Source organism: Macaca fascicularis, chromosome 12 (genome assembly GCF_037993035.2).
Source record: "Macaca fascicularis isolate 582-1 chromosome 12, T2T-MFA8v1.1".
Lineage (NCBI taxonomy): Eukaryota > Metazoa > Chordata > Mammalia > Primates > Cercopithecidae > Macaca > Macaca fascicularis.
In genome coordinates this window covers 132,105,311-132,122,481 of record NC_088386.1, presented here as the reverse complement: position 1 = coordinate 132,122,481, position 17,171 = coordinate 132,105,311, and the positions used below count along the sequence as shown (strand labels likewise).

General features: G+C 45.8%; 1 protein-coding gene and 1 long non-coding RNA gene across 5 annotated transcripts in view; one reads left to right on the top strand and one right to left on the bottom strand.

Moving 5' to 3' along the window:
* The window catches only part of ASB18 (ankyrin repeat and SOCS box containing 18), a 73,262-nt gene extending 63,934 nt beyond the window's left edge, over window positions 1–9,328 (top strand). For 3 of the 4 annotated variants that reach the window (XM_045367970.3, XM_005574714.5, XM_074010561.1), the window contains 2 exons: window positions 6,697–6,810; window positions 8,044–9,328. In XM_045367970.3, coding sequence (XP_045223905.1) covers window positions 6,697–6,810; window positions 8,044–8,229 — 300 coding nt within the window. In that variant the 3' untranslated portion in view covers window positions 8,230–9,328. The remainder of the gene's footprint in view (window positions 1–6,696; window positions 6,811–8,043) is intronic. The other variant, XR_012421605.1, reaches the window with a different exon arrangement.
* The window catches only part of LOC102146056 (uncharacterized), a 185,038-nt gene that overhangs the window by 149,401 nt on the left and 18,466 nt on the right, over window positions 1–17,171 (bottom strand). The gene's annotated exons all lie outside the window — the stretch shown is intronic.

Genomic DNA, 17,171 nt, shown 5'->3' with positions numbered 1-17,171 from the left:
GTGAAACCCCATCTCTACAAAACTACAAAAATTAGCTGGGCATGATGGTGGGTCCCTGTAATCCCAGCTACTCAGGAGGCTGAGGAGGGAGAATCGCTTGAACCCAGGAGACGGAGGTTGCCGTGAGCCGAGATCTCGCCATTGCACGCCAGCCAGGGTGAAAGAGCGAGACTCTGTTTCAAAAAAAAATTAAAGAATGAGCAGAGTGCTGGGCACGGTGGCTCACGCCTGTAATCCCAGCACTTTGGGAGGCCAAGGCGGGTGGATTACAAGGTCAGAAGATCGAGACCATCCTGGCTAACACAGTGAAACCCCGTCTCTACTAAAAATACAAAAAATTATCCGGGTGTGGTGGTGGGCACCTGCAGTCCCGGCTACTTGGGAGGCTAAGGCAGGAGAATGGCGTGAACCCGGGAGGCGGAGCTTGCAGTGAGCTGAGATCGCGCCACTGCACACAAGCCTGAGCAAAAGAATGAGACTCCATCTCAAAAAAAAAAAAAAAAAAAAAAAAAAAAAAGAATGAGCAGAGATAGATAATTCTGGCAAAAACAAACCCCAAAAAAATGTATTTTTATATCAATATGCAAATAGAATTCCAGGGAAATACACAAAATGAGAGGGGAAAAAATAGTCATTTGATATTGACCAAGGATACAGTCCATGGTGAAAAGATAACCATTATAAACTTTATGTGCCAAAGAAGATTGTGTTAAAATAGAAAAATTGACTGAAAAATAATTTAGGTGATTTTTAATTCATATCTGTCTATCACAGACCAAGTGAGCCAAGAAAAAAAAATGAAGTGCAGTAGCTCCAAATCATAAATGTGACAAACATATTTTGAAAGAAATGAAATGCGACTTCTGCTAATGCCGAAACAGACATTGTCTACAGCCATATTGCAATATACCAGAAAACTAATAGTAAAAAGCTTGTTAATTTAAAAAAATAACATAACCATTTGAAAACGTTATAGCACACTCCCAAATAACTACTGCCTCAACAGTTATTTAATTGCAGACCATTAAGAAAGATGAGCTGGGTGTAGTGGCTCACAGCTATAATCCCGGCACTTTGGGAGGCTACAGTGGAAAGATCACTTGAGCGCAGCCTGGGCAACATAGTGAGACCTTGTCTCTACAACAAAAATTTTAAAAATTAGCCTGGCATAGTGGCATGCGCCTGTAGTCCCAGCTACTCAGGAGGCTGAGGTGGGAGGATTGCTTGAGTCCAGGAGCTCAAGGCTGTAGTGAGCCATGATCACACCATTGCACTGCAGCATAGGTGACAGAGCAAGACCCTGTCTCAAAATAAGGAAGGAAGGAAGGAAGGAAGGAAGGAAGGAAGGAAGGAAGGAAGGAAGGAAGGAAGGAAGGAAGGAAGGAAGGAAGGAGGGAGGGAGGGAGGGAGGGAGGGAGGGAGGGAGGGAGGGAGGGAGGGAGGGAGGGACGGAGGGAGGGAGGGAGGAAGGGAGGGAAAGAAGGAAGGGAGGGAGGGAGGGAAAGGAAGGGAGGGAGGAAGGGAGGGAGGAAGGAAAGAAGGAAGGAAGGAAGGAAGGAAGGAAGGAAAGAAGGAAGGACGGACGGACGGACAGGAGGGAGGGAGGGAAGGAAGGAAGGAAACACTGCCTCAAAACTCTTGGCTATGACCCTACCAACGTTCAAAGGGAAATTTATACCATTTTAAAAGTTGCTTTTATTACGACTCTAGGAAAAAAATGTTATGAAATTGACTGCGCAGTCAATCCAAGGAGCATGAAAGAGAAACAAAACATACCTAAGAAGATCGGAGAAAGGAATTAATCATGATGAAGGCAAAAATTAATGGGTTAGAATATTTTAAAAGAGAACTGATCAACAAAATCCCATTGCTGATTTCTTGAAAAAAGGTGCAAAATGGAAAAACCTCCAGCAAAACTAAACAGGAAAACATTGAAAACACAATTACAGTGAATTTCAAATGAGAAAAGGGTGCTTATTCATCGATACAGTGAAGATCTCTTCCTTCCACCTTTATGGATCTGTAGGGACCTCATTCTACAGCTCTCGGCCCTCTGCCTTCCAGCTGGGTTTAGCCAGTGGGGTGTCCTGGCAGCAGGAGGGAGGAAAGGAGAGTGAGGGCAGAACATGCATTCTCTGGGCTGGCTCTTTGCCTCAGGCTAGCTGTGTATCCCCAAGCAAGGATTGCTGCTTCTGCTAAGACAGCTCACTTGACTGGCCTTCAGCCCAGGATGGTAATACCTCTGCCACCAACCCCACATTACTACCCTGACCCTTGTCAGTTTCCTTGTACCCACGTCTGGGTACAATAAACACTTCTGGAATGATCCCATATCGAACTCGCCATCTCTTTTTTTTCTTTTTTTTTTTTTAGACGGAGTCTTGCTCTGTCGCCCAGGCTGGAGCGCAGTGGCATGATCTCAGTTCACTGCAACCTCTGCCTCCTGGGTTCAAGCAATTATCCTGCCTCAGCCTCCCGAGTAGCTGGGACTACAGATGTGCATCACTATGCCCAGCTAATTTTGTTGTATTTTTGGTAGAGACGGGGCTTCACCATGTTGGCCAGGCTAGTCTCAAACTCCCGACCTCAGGTGATCCACCCACCTCGGCCTCCCAAAGTTCTGGAATTACAGGAGTGGGCCACCGCACCCGGCCTCTCCATCTCTTTTCTATTGGACCTTGACTGGTACCTATGCAATGCTAAATTTCTTTAAAATGAAGATTATTTTCCAGGAAAATATAGATTAACAAAATGGACTCAAGAAGAAATCAAAATAAAATGTGCCAGTAAACATGAAAGAAATGAAAAATATCAAATTATGACCTGCAACTAAATGCCAGGCATAGGCAATGTCAAATGCAAGATCTACTGGGCCTTCCTAATTCCAATAATGGTCTGCTTTTTAAAATCTTCCCAAGTATGGCCGGGCGCAGTGGCTCAAGCCTGTAATCCCAGCACTTTGGGAGGCCGAGACAGGCGGATCACAAGGTCAGGAGATCGAGACTATCCTGGCTAACCCCGTCTCTACTAAAAAATACAAAAAAACTAGCTGGGCGAGGTGGCAGGCGCCTGTAGTCCTAGCTACTCAGGAGGCCAAGGCAGGAGAATGGCGTAAACCTGGGAGGCGGAGCTTGCAGTGAGCTGAGATCACGCCACTGCACTCCAGCCTGGGCCACAGAGCAAGACTCCGTCTCAAAAAAAAAAAAAGAAAAAAAAAAAAACTTCTTCCCAAGTATTAAAAAAAAAACAAATTTTCTCAGATAGTTTTACTAAGTTAACATAACATGATGTTAAAACCTGACAAAAATAGCTCAAAAAATAAAACTATAAACCAAATTTATTTATTAAAAGAGATTTTAAAAACTTAGTAAATTGAGTCTGGCACTGTATTATATATACTATACTATTTCAAATGAGAAAAGGGTGCTTATTCATAGATATTATAGTGAAGATCTAGCGTGATCTAGTATATATAATAGCACATATATCATATCTCTCTCTGATATATAGTGATATCATAATTATATTTTTTATATATAATATGTGCATTAAATATAGAAGAATAGCCAAATAGGGCCTGTTTTATGAAGGCAAAAATGGGTCAGTATTGGAAAATCTTTTTCTTTTTTTTTTTTTGAGACAGAGTCTCACTCTGTCACCCAGGCTGGAGTGCAGTGGCATGATCTCAGCTCACTGCAACCTCCACCTCCAGGGTTCAAGCAGTTCTCCTGCCTTAGCCTCCCAAGTAGCTGGGATTACAAATGTGCACCCCCATGCCTGGCTAATTTTTGTATTTTTAGTAGAGAAGGGGTTTCATCGTGTCGGTCAGGCTGGTCTTGAACTCCTGACCTCAGGTGATCCACTTACCTCAGCCTCTCAAAGTGCTGGGATTACAGGCATGAGCCACCACGTCTGCCTGGAAAATCTTTTTCTATCAACTTGGTTAGAAAAAGGCAAAACATGAAATTACATCTTAAACTTTGTAGTAACCTAGGAATAGAAAGATATTTTCTTAACTTAGAACAGAGTATCTATTTGAAACTAATATTCAAGGTTATATTTATGGTGAAACATTAGAGACAATCCTATTAAAGTTAGGAATAAGATAATTATGAATGCTATTAATGTTGTTATTTAGCATTGAACTGAAAAGCTCTAGCCAGTGTAATAAGAAATATTAATATTGAGGAGGAAAAAATCATCATAGACAAAAGTATTGTCTACCTGAAAATAACCCTAATAAATAAAATGTACTTACAAATCAGTGAAGAAATGAACACACCAATAGAAAAATGAGCAAAAGACATAACTGAGCAATTCACAAAGGAAGAAAAACAAATGGTCAAACAAACAAAACAGAAGTAAATAGTCCATACTGGGCCGGGCGCAGTGGCCCACGCCTGTAATCCCAGCACTTTGGGAGGCTGAGGTGGGCGGATCACGAGGTCAGGAGTTCGAGACCAGCCTGGCCAACGTGGTGAAACCCTGTCTCTAATAAAAATTCAAAAATCAGCTAGGTGTGGTGGCACCTGCTTATAGTCCCAGCCACTTGGGAGGCTGAGGCAGGAGAATAGCTTGAACTGGGAGGCAGAGGTTGCAGTAAGTCAAGATCACGCCACTGTACTCCAGCCTGGGTGATAGAGCAAGACTCCATCCAAAAAAAAAAAAGAATAATTGATTGTAAATAGATTCACAATCTATTCTGCATGGAAAAAAATCAGATTTCAAAATCATATGCAAAGCATTCACCCATTGTTGTCATATATATTAATTTTCTGTGTAAACACATAAAACATTAGCTTACACGAAATGTTAATAGTTGTTATCTCTGACCAAAGGAATATGAATACTTTTTTTTTAGTTTGTCATATTTGTATTTTAAAGGGGTTTTAGGCCTGGAGCTGTGGAGAAGGGAGCCAAGTTGTGAAGTGAGCAGCCAGTATGAGTGACTTCAGTACTTTCTTCTGTTTGACTCTGTGTCCATAGAGCCCCAGCAGACATGACGCAGGGCAGGCCCCGGTAGTAGTTCAAGTCATGGTTACAGATATATGGCAGCTGGTCTTAGTAAAGTTGCATAACTTCAGGTTTCTCAACCAAGAAGTAGAAAGAACAAATTGTACAACACTTGGCAAATCTTAGACCTCAAAAAGAGAGAGCTATGAAATTGCCCTGCACCTCTCCAAAATCTAATCTGAATTTGGTCCAGCTTCTTTTTGCTTTCTTTTTTTTTTTTTTTTTTTTTTTTTGAGACTGAGTTTCACTCTTGTTGCCCAGGCTGGAGTGCAGTGGCACAATCTCGGCTCACTGCAACCTCCGCCTCCCGGGTTCAAGTGATTCTCCTGCCTCAGCCTCCCGCGTAGCTGGGATTACAGGCATATGCCACCAGGTCCAGCTAATGTTTGTATTTTAAGTAGAGACGGGGTTTCTTCATGTTGGTCAGGCTGGTCTTCAACCCCCGATGTCAGGTGATCTGCCTGCCTCAGCCTGCCAAACTGCTGGTATTACAGGCGCGAGCCACTGTGCCTGGCAACTGAATTTGGTCCAGCTTCTAAATCCAACTACTAATTTACAGAAAACAGAGGAAGAGCAGCATGTCCACAAACCCCACAGGAATGTAATCAGCAAAAGCCCCACAGTGAGAAACGCTACAAATAACCCAGTTCCCACCACAAATAAGTCACATGAAACAAACAAACAAAAATCTAAAAATACATCACAGCAACCAGTCTCACTATGTTGGCCTTAACTAGAATGATTATTCAAACCAACAAATTATTTTGTTAATATAATGGCATTTAAGAGAAATCTGTGAATTTAAACACTGTATATGACATGATATTACAAAACTATTGTTAATTTCTCAGGTGCTATAATATTCTCTTTGTTTCTTCACAGGGTCATATAAAAGATGCACTGAAATACAGATAAAATTATAGGATGCATGGAATTTGCTTTAATCTTACGGGAAGTGGATGGGGCAGGATTAACCATGGGTTGATGGAAGGGGTGGTACATGGGAGTTTATCATACTGTTGGTGCTACTTTTGTGTATGAAGGTTCAAACTTCTCCATAACAAAAAAAAAAAGTTTATTTTTTAAAAGCAAATAGTGTTCCTATCTTTATGGTGAAGCTAATGGACTTGAATTATAAATTTGCGAGTAAGGAAATAGGAATCTTTGCCAGTGGGGACTGTGAAAATAAAATGGAAATGCCAAGTCAAAAGGAAATTCAACAGCAAAACGATTCCTCTCCCCCAATTCTCAATTTCCTGACATATTTGAAAATTGAGGTAAGAAATTGGGAAGAGCATCCGCGGGCCACACTTCCTCCTAACAGAACTTCATTCCTTTTCTCTGAGCAGCTCTCTGGGGGGCCAAGAAGGCATACCGAGCCATCAGCATAGCCCCCCGGGAACCTGAATGCTTAAGCACTTGGCCCAGACTTCGCATGGGCGGCCATCATCACAGGAAGAAGGGCTCCCTTGCAGAGCCGTTGCCTTGTGTCTTTGTGTGCACTAACTCAGGCGATCCCTGCAGCAGCCCTGTGGTACTGCTCTGTTGCTGTTTCCTGTGTGACTTGGGCATAGGGAGGTCACACAGCTTGGGAGAGCTTCCCCACACGGCCCCCTCACCCCTTCCCCAGTGAGACCCAGAACCCAGTCAGCCTACGCTGCGCCTTTCACCTCTTCCCACCAGGTGCTGAAGACCTGCGCATCGGCCCCCGCGGTCCTCGAGGTGCTTTTCAACTCCTACCCTCAGCTCTGTGTGTCAGAGTCCTGGAAGGAACTGATTCCTGAGGAAGTATTCCAGGCAAGAGAGCTGCCTTTCCGCCTGCCTTTAGTCCAAAACTCTTGTCTGTTTTTGCTTCTTTGCATGGGGAGTTTTGCACTGATATTCAGCTAAGTGTAATACATCTGAAAAGGGAAGAATGGGAAATGAGGGTGTATTTGCACAATTTCTGGGTTTTTTTTTTCTGGAGGCTCCATAATCACACAGCCAGGAGCTTGTTATAGTAGTTGCAGTGTCGTGGCCTCAAGGAGCACAGAGCCCCATGCTGGCCTGAAAAACGCCAGGGTTCTCTTAACCAGTGTCCAAAGAAAGGCCGGAGCTGCCTGAATCCACGGGCCTAGCTCCATGTCAGGACATACTATTCCGGCCCTGTGAATCAGCTTCATGCTCCAGCTGCTCAAGATATGACCAAGGAAGCAGTGGGCATTGCATCTATCCACAACAAAGTCCACAGGTGACTGCCCATTAAAAGAGAGTGAGAACGGGCCAGGTGCGGTGGCTCATGCCTGTAATCCTAGCACTTTCAGAGGCCAAGGCAGGCAGATCACTTGAGGTCAGGAGTTCAAGACCAGCCTGGCCAACATGATGAAACCCTGTCTACTAAAAATACAAAAATTACCTGGGCATGGTGGCAGGCGCCTCTGTAATCCCAGTTACTCAGGAGGCTAAGGCAGGAGAATTGCTTGAGCCCAGGAGGCGGAGGGTGTAGTGAGCTGAGATCATGCCACTGCACTCCAGCCTGGGCGACAGAGCTAGACTCCATCTCAAAAAAAAAAAGAAAAAAGAGAGCGAGAGTGAGAAGAGTTGTGTGTGTTTTTTCTGTTTCACTGACTTGAGTCATGTGTGTATGACTGACGACCAGACCAATGCCATGCACTCGCTCCTGAGCCCCTCCCTGGCAAAAAGGAAGAGCTGGTCATGACTGGGGGAGATGAACAGGGCCACCCCGGAACTGCAGGGCTGCTGTGCAAAGAGGATAGAGCAAAATGGAATTTGGGGAGACCACCTGGAGCATCTGAAGTCACCCCAGTCAGAATCCCCTCTCACTTGGCAGAAACTGTGCTTTGGGAGAGCATACGAGCCTCTGGGGCAGAGGGTGGTTCCCCACAAAGTGGTGCGTCTCTCTCCAGTGCGCTTATCAGGGATCAGTTAGCCATAGAAAAGCCCGCTTGTCCCATCAGTGGTCTAGCTAGGAAGAAAACATACGTTGGTTTCACGTGCCCAGATTTCTAATCCACCTGCCTTCCCTTCCAGATGCACAAGCCATTCTACCAGTCCCTCTTTGCCTTGGCCCACACCCCACGCTGCCTGCAGCATCTTTGCCGCTGTGCCCTTCGCAGACTGTTTGGCAAAAGGTGCTTTGACCTCATCCCCCTGTTACCCTTGCCAAAGCCCCTGCAGAATTATGTACTTTTGGAGCCACAGGGTGTTTTGCACTGAAACACAGAACGCTGCAACCAATGCTGTTGTTCTCCTCGCTGCCCTTCTGTGGAGGCTGTGTGTTGAGGAGAGCACCCTGGTGAAGATGGAGGTGATGGCAGTTCCCTTCCCAAGTGCTCTCGGTGGGACCGGGTGAAGCACAGACCTTGCCAAGCTGCAGGTTCACCTCGAAATGGAATTGGCAACAAAAGCCCTTTCTGCCTCTCAGGGTCGCCTGTGAAAATCCAGTGAAATCGTGACTATCACAGCACCTGGTCTCGGAAAGTACCTTTCAACAACAGTTAAGCCAAAAGGTACAGTGAGTCCTCGCCTAAGGTCTTCGATAGGTTTTGGGAACCAGCTTTAAGCGAAATGATGTATAACAAAGCCAGTTTTCCCAAGGTTAATTGATATAAACAAGAGTAACGTTACCACAGCGTATTTCTGGTCACAAAAAGATTGCCACACTTCTAAATAAAGACCAATACAGTTCTAATAGTAAACATTGAAATAAATGCAAGCTATGCATACCCTTAAGAGATTAATAACAAGTAAGATAATTATTTGCCCAATTTGTAGTGAGTCAGTAAGTGATGGTGTTTGTCCTGCTCGTGGGTTAGATCAAGGAATAAATGTTTGCAAAACGAACCTTGTCAGGAGCACCTCCTGCCACCACGAAGTTCAGAACAGTCACCAATGTGGCAGGCTTGCTAGGCCCTCTCATACCGCATCATTTATTGTCATGCATTTGGATGATTACTGTATGCCTTATGAATTTTTACTTTACAATAATTTGTATTCATTCATTCGTATTCTAACGTGCTTATTCTAGTTCAGGGTCATGGGTAGCCAGAGGCCACCCCAGCAACTCAGTGTGCAGGGCAGGAACCAGGCCTGGATGGGGTGCTCTTCCATTGCAGGGTGCTCACACACCCCCACACCCACCCACACACACACACTGGGGCAATTCAGACACCCCAGCTCACCTCACCTGCTCAGCTTTGGGATGTGGGAGGGAACCGGAACACCCAGAGAAAACCCACACAGACAGTGGCCCTGACCAGGAATCAGTTTTGTTTCTCATCAGTGTTATAATAAAATGATGTTAAACAAAACATTATTTAAGGACTTGCTGTATACATATTTTTCCAATGTGTTAGCAGCCCTCATGCTGTCCCTGAGCCTTGGGACCCTCCCCTCACAGAGAGGCCTCTCACCCCGCTGGGGCCCGACCACCCAGGGAAGATCTGTACCCTAGATCACGACGGACCTGCGTGTTGAGAATGGACACTTACAACCGCCGCACACACACCTGCCCTGGGCCTGTTGGTGCTCCCAAGCACGTTACAGTCCAGAGCTCCCCAGGAGGACACCAGCAGGATGGTGAGTGAGAAGTTGCCATCCTGTGTGAGTCTTCGTGTGACACCTTCACCAGAAGCCACTGCTCCAGCTCCAGGAACAGTCGGCGAAGTCAGATGCCAAGAACACACACAGGTTGATTGAAGGGGCCTTCAGCTCAGCCTGAGCATCACATGCCAAGAGAGATGCTCTAGACATCAAGGACTATATCAACCTTGTCTTATTTTCTCTATTCCATATATATATATGCCTTGAGGTAGAGGGTGGTTCCCACAAAATGGTGCATCTCTTTCCAGTGCACTTATCTGGGATCAGTTAGCCATAGAAAAGCCCGCTTGTCCCATCAGTGGTCTGGCTGGGAAGAAAATGTATGTTGGTTCCGCGTGCCCAGATATATATATTCCAGAATCTCACTCTGTCACCCAGCGGTGCAATCATAGCTCACTGCAGCCTCGACCTTCTGGGCTCGAGTGATCCTCCTGCCTCAGCCTCCCATGCAGCTGGGACTACAGGTGCACACCACCACACTGGGATAATTTTTTCTATTTAAAATAGATGGGATCTTGCATGTTGCCCAGGCTCTAATTCCTGGCCTCATGTAATCCTCCTGCCTTTGCCTCCTGAGTACCTGGGATTACAGGAGTGAGCCCCCTCCCCTAGCTTACTTTCTCTATTCAGATTCTTCGACATCTGGGGCCTTGCTGATCCAAGAGGAGCTGACTGTCCCCCCGACCAACCAGGCTTAGCTAGTTCTTAGAGACAGTAAACAATTTCACACAGAGCATGCTTTTCCAATGTTAGCCAACCAATCTGGAGCCCAGAGCCCACACCTCAACCACCTCTTATATCCCACTCTTTCTCACATGCCAGACCACTGCCTACTCCAGAGCAGTTGCCACACAACTTGGGACAGCCCTATGCCCCCAGAGTCTGCTGAAATTATCAAACTAGCCAAACTTCAGCCTTGCCCTCTCCTGCCCATTCCTCCCCAACCTCCTGAAAGACCGTGAGGCTTCTCCATGGGCTGCCCCATGTCACAGCACGCCCTCTGCTCTTAGGAGCAGTGTGCAGTAAAACACCTTTTCAACAGCAATCATCTCCTGATCTGTTGGCCCTATGAGACATCGAACTATCTATGAGTACATTGTATTTTAAAGCAAACACTCTTCATGGTCATCCTCCAAGGACAAGCAGTGGCTCTCCTGCTCCGACGAACCTCAGAGGAGACACTCCCTCTGTATTGGTCTGTTTTGCATCGCTCTAAAGGAATAGCTGAGGCCGGGCAATTTATAAAGAAAAGAGGTTTATTCAGCTCATAGTTCTGCAGGCTGTACAAGAAGCATTGTGCCAGCATCTGCTTCTGGTGAGGCCTTTCAAGAAGCTTTTACTCATGGCAGAAAGTGAAAGGGAGCCAGTGTGTCACATGGCAAGAGAGGGACAAGGGAGTGAGGAGGAGGGGCTGGGCTTTTTAACAATCAGTTCCCAAGTGCACTAATCCAGCAAGAACTCACTCAATACTGCAGGGAGGGCACCAAGGCCCTGTGACCCAAACGCCTCTCATAGGGCCCTACCTCCAACACTGGGGATCAAACTTCAACATGAGATTAGGAGGGAACAAATATACAAACCATACTACCCTCTCATTGGTAGAGTCTGGAAAGAGAATTCAGACCCCAGCAAATAACTGCCGGGTGAGGTGGGATGTTGTATGCACCATGAGTATAGCCCATTATGGAGTGAAAGGGGGGCCCAGCCTGAGCCCAGGAAGTGAGGACGGGCATCATGAAGGAGGTAGCCAGGCTGTAGCTTGGTGGACCATCAAGTTTTAACACAGTGGATCTGCCCAGGGAGTGATAAGACAGCATCCCCCAGCTCCATCAGCTGACCCACCTTCACCCACCCTTTGAGATAGACAATTGATCTGTCCTACAAAAGGGCTATGTCAACTCAGCTTCAAGACCCCTCAGATCCCCATCCCAGGCAGATGATTCTCCCCAAGCCCTTCCTACATAGACTTTCAGGAGTTACCACTGCCTCCAAAGGAAAACTTGAATGAAGGCAGGGGTGCAGGGAAGCATAGGGTTCCGTGGAGGGACAGTGATTTACCCTCCTGGCTGGGAGGATCCCCACGCTTTGGCAGCTGGAAGGAGGCAAGGCTGGAGAAGGTGGGGGCAGATCAGGAGGTACTTGGCTTCCAGACCTAGGATTCTGAACTTCACTGGACGGGCTATGAGGTACCACGAAGCAGGTGAGCAGGTTTGGTCTCAGTGGGACTCTAGGAAGATCGCTTTGCCCCGGAAAGGGATGCAATGCACTGGAAGATGAGTAGCAGCCCAAGGTAACGCCTTAGAGACAGGTACAGAGCTTCTCTACTGAACAAGAACAATGACGTAACTGAAACTGGCTCAATTTGCTTACCTGGGAAGTGAACGTGTCTGCGCCTCTCTCACTTACTTAGGAATTAGTAAGATGTCTGATGTAAGGCAGGCCTTCTCCAAATTTGAAGGGATCTTGTTGAAATGCAGGTGCAGACTCTAGAGGTTTGCAGTGGAGCCCAGATTCTGTGGCTCCAAGCATTTGGATGTTTCTATTAACCTTGGATCCTGGTCTGCAGGCCTCACTGAGCAGAGAAACTGCAAAAACCCAGGCCCAGAGCTCAACCCGGAGAAGGAATTCGATTCATGGTTCCTTCTGTTATTAGGATTGTTTTATCATTAGAAGAAGAAAACAGCCCAATATTAAGATAGAGACTGTAAAAAATGGGGAAAAATAGCAATTTTTTTTTTCTTTTTTTGGAGACAAGGTCTCACGCTGTCAGCTAGGCTGGAGTGCAGTGGCTTGAACATGGCTTACTGCAGCCTCGACCTTCTGGGCTCAAGTGATCCTGCTGCCTCAGCCCCTCACGTAGCTGGGACTACAGGTGCACACCATCAAATTTTTTGTTTTTTGTAGAGATGGGGTCTTGCTTTGTTGCCCAGACTGCTCTTGAACTCCTGGGCTCAGCAATCTGCCTGCCTCAGCCTCCCAAAGTGCTGGGATTACAGACATGAACCACCATGCCCAGCCAGCAATGTTATTTAAATAGCATGGGTAAGAACAGTAAGAAATACAGCCACCATGGCCTTCAAGGAGCCCAGTCCTCACTGAATTCTGAAAATGGAAATATGCCTGTCTTCTAAGACTATATCCTCCAGCCACCCCTTCCACCCCACCCTACCATAGAAAACGGTTTGGTTGACGTTCTAAAATTTTAAGTATGTATCGAAGAGTCCTGGAAGAATGCAGAGCTCTTTTAAAACATACTGACGATTGAGACCATCCTGGCTAACATGGCAAAACCCCGTCTCTACTAAAAATACAAAAAATTAGCCTGGCATGGTGGCACGTGCCTGTAATCCCAGCTGCTTGGGAGGTTGAGGCAGGAGAATCACTTGAACCTGGGAAGTGGAAGTTGCAGTAAGCTGAGATCACACCACTGCACTCCAGCCTGGGCGACAGAGGGAGACTCCATCTCAAAAAAAATAAATAAATAAAATAAAAGAATACTGACTTAGCCGGGCATAGTGGCTCATGCCTGTAATCCCAGCACTTTGGGAGGCAGAGGTGGGTAGATGACCTGAGTCAGGAGTTCAAGACTAGCCTCTGACCAACATGGCAAAACCCTGTCTATACTAAAAATACAAAAATTAGCGGGACACAGTGACAGTTGCCTGTACTCCCAGCTCCTTGAGAGGCTGAGGCCGGAGAATCACTTGAACCTGGGAGGTGGAGGTTGCAGGGAGCCAAGACTGCGCCATTACACTCTGGCCTGGGTGACAGAAAAAGACTCTTTAAATAAATACATACATACATACATACATACTGACTTTACACTTCTAAAAATCTAATAAATAATAATCAATTATTAGGTTTCCAAAAACTGATTTTTCCCCAAATTGCAGCTTAAAAACAGCAACATGATTCTCACAATGATCCCCAAAGGTCTCCCCATAGCTGCCTGAAATTTTGTCAACATGGAGGAATTATTTCTTTTTCATTATTTTTACTCCTAAGAATTTTAAAATTCAGATGCTCCTGGGAAGAGTTAATCCATGAAGTTCCTTTGGAATAAACCATTCACTCGTTTGTTCATTTATTTATTTATTTTTATTTTTATTTTATTTTTTTGAGATGGAGTCTGGCTCTGTTGCCCAGGCTGGAGTGCAGTGACGCCATCTCGGCTCACTGCAAGCTCCGCCTTCTGGGTTCATGCCATTCTCCTACCTCAGCTTCCTGAGTAGCTGGGATTACAGGTGCCTGCCACCATGCCTTGCTAATTTTTTGTATTTTTAGTAGACATGGGGTTTCACCATGTTAGCCAGGGTGGTCTCAATCTCCTGACCTCGTGATCCGCCCGCCTTGGCCTCCCAGAGTGCTGGGATTACAGCCGTGAGCCACCGCGCCTGGCCTATTTTTAATTTTTTTTTTTTACATTTTATTGTGGTAAAAAGCACATAATATAAAATTTTCCCAGCTGGGCACAGTGTCTCATGCCTTTAATCCCAGCACTAGGGAGGCCAAGGCAGGTGGATCATGAGGTCAGGAGTTCAAGACCAACTTGGCCATGATGGTGAAACTCCGTCTCTACTGAAAATACAAAAAAAACAAAAACAAGAAAACAAATTAGCCAGGCATGGTGGCGGGCGCCTGTAATTTCAGCTACTCGGGGGGCTGAGGCAGAGAATTACTTGAACCAGGGAGGTGGAGCTTGCAGTGAGCAGAGATCGCGCCACTGCCCTCCAGCCTGGGCAACAGAGTGAGACTCCGTCTCAAAAAAAAAGAAAAAAATTTCCTCCTAGCTATTTTAAGGGTACAGTTCAGTAGTGTTAAGTAGATTCACACTGCTATGTAATAGTTCTCTAGAACTTTTTCACATTGAAAAGCAACTCCCTGTTTCCCCTCCCCCCAGCCGTGGCGACCACCAGTCTACTTACTGTGCCCATAGTTTTGACTGCTCTAAATACCTCCTACTAAATGGAATCATACAATATTTGTCCTTTTGCAACTGGCTTCTTTGATCCAGCATAGTGTCCTCAACATTCATCCATGTTGTAGCATGCCACAGGATTTCCTTCTTTTTTTTTGGGTGGGGGTGGGGATTCAGGGTCTTACTCTGTCACCCAGGCTGAAGTGCAGTGTCATGAACACAGCTCACAGCAGCCTTGACCTTCTGGGTTCAACTGATTCTCTTGCCTCAGCCTCCTGAGTAGCTGGGACCACAGGCACATGCCACCATATCTAGCTAATTAAAAAAAAAAAAAAAATGTTTTGTAGAAACAGGGTCTCGCGCCATGTTGCCCTAGCTGGTCTTGAACTCCTGGGCTCAGGTAATCCTCTCACCTAGGCCTCACAAAGTGCTGAGACTATAGGCATGAGCCCCCATGGCTGGTCTCTTTCTTTTTAAAAGCTGAATAGGCCGGGCGTGGTGGCTCACGCCTGTAGTGAGCACTTTGGGAGGCCAAGGTGGGTGGATCACGAGGTCAGGAAATCGAGACCATCCTGGCTAACACGGTGAAACCCTGTGTCTACTAAAAATACAAAAATCGTGCCACTGCACTTCAGCCTGGGCGACAGAGCAAGACTCCATCTCAAAAACAAAAATAAAAATTAAAAAATAAAAGCTGAATAATATTCTGTTGTATATACCACATTTTGTGTATCCACGCCTCTGTCAATGGACACTTAGACTGTTTCCACCTCTTGGCTGTGGTGAAGAATGCTGCAATGAATATGGGTGTGCAAGCAGCTCTTCCAGATCCTACTTTCAATTCCTTTAGATATATACCCAAAAGTGGGATTGCCAGATGACACAGTAATTCTGGATTTAATATTTTAAGGAACCTCTATATTATTTTTCCATAGCAGCTACACAATTTTACCTTCCCAACAGCAATATGCAAGAGTTCCAATTCCCCCACATGCTCATCAACTGTAACTATTTTCTGGGTTTCTATTTTTTTTTCTTGACATTTGCTCACTCATTTAACTACCACTTTTGAAAGTCTGCTGGGGGTGGAGCCCAGTGCTTGGGGCCAAGGATCCATCATCAACAAGACAGACTTGACTGGTACCCTCCTGCTTTTGGTGCTCACAGCCAAGTATAGGACAGCTTGTCTCAAGGCTGCTGGAGAAATTTGGGCATATTAGGAAGGCATGGAGAGGAAGGGCTCCCATTCTTGGCCATGTTCTCTCTGCCTATGGGCCTGTGTTGAATGAGGGCTGTCATATTCCCAGGGCAGATGGCAATTTGTGCACCGTGTGGCTTCCCTGGCCATTGCTCTCATCAGTGTCCCACAGGCAGTCAGGCGATTTCTGTGATAAGCATTCCCTTAGTCCCACCCCGCCAAGTCAATATCACATGAACTATGCCAACCAGACCTTCAGCCAAGTGCTCTTGGTCAGCATGGACCATGTGCAGCAGTCACACAGCAATTAACTGAACTTCCTCAGAAAGAATCCTTCACTCTGCCCCTAACTTCTCAGAAACATACATCACAGCTGCAAGAGTATGGGTAGGAAATCAACTGGCACTAGAAATGAGTTCTGAGTCACCTGGGTTCTAGTGGCTCTCGAGATGTGCTGAATATTGTACCTGATTTATGGATGGTTGTGATTCTGTAAGACAAAAATGGCTAGTGGGTTCTCTGGCCCTATCTTAATCATCAGATGAGATGGAACTTATTCATAGTTTTGTAGAATTTACTGCTAGCAAATTGCTTTGTTAAAGCAAAAAATAAAATAAAATGCCTGACAAAAATATTGTTTCAATGACTGTGTTTAGCCATGCTCTGTGTTACACGTGTTAGGAAGTTCTACAATTAAAGGACTTGCATAATTCCACATAGATAAGCGTATTAGTCTGTTCTTGCATTGCTATAAAAAATGACTGAGGCTAAGTAATGTATAAAGAAAAGAGGTTGAATTGGCTCAGGGTTCTCCAGGTTATATAGGAAGCATGGTGCTAGCACCTGTTCCCAGAAAGGGCCTCAGGAAGCTTCAGTCATGGCGGAAGGCAAAGGGGGAGCAGGTGCATTATGTGGCAAGAGTAAAAACAAGAGAGTGGGGAGGTGCAACACTCTTTTTTTTTTTTCTTTTTTTTGAAATGGAGTTTCACTTTGTCACCCAGATTGGAGTGCAATGGCACAATCTTGGCTCACTGCAACCTCCAGCTCCCGGGTTCAAGCGATTCTCCTGCCTCAGCCTCCAGAGTAGCTGGGATTACAGGCATGCGCCACCACACCCAGCTAATTTTGTATTTTTAGTAGAGACGAGGTTTCACCATGTTGGTCAGGCTGGTCTTGAACTCCTGATCTCAGGTGATCTGCCCGTCTCAGCCTCCCAAAGTGGTGGGATTACAGGCATGAGCCACCATGCCTGGCACAACACTCTTTTACAACCAGATCCTATGTGAACAACCAGAGTGAAAACTCACACATCACCAAGGGGACGGCACTGAGCCATTCGTGAGGGATCTGCCCCCATGATCCAAACACCACTCACCAGGCCCCACCTCCAACACTGCGGACTGCATTTCCACATGAGATTTGGAAAGGACAAATACCACT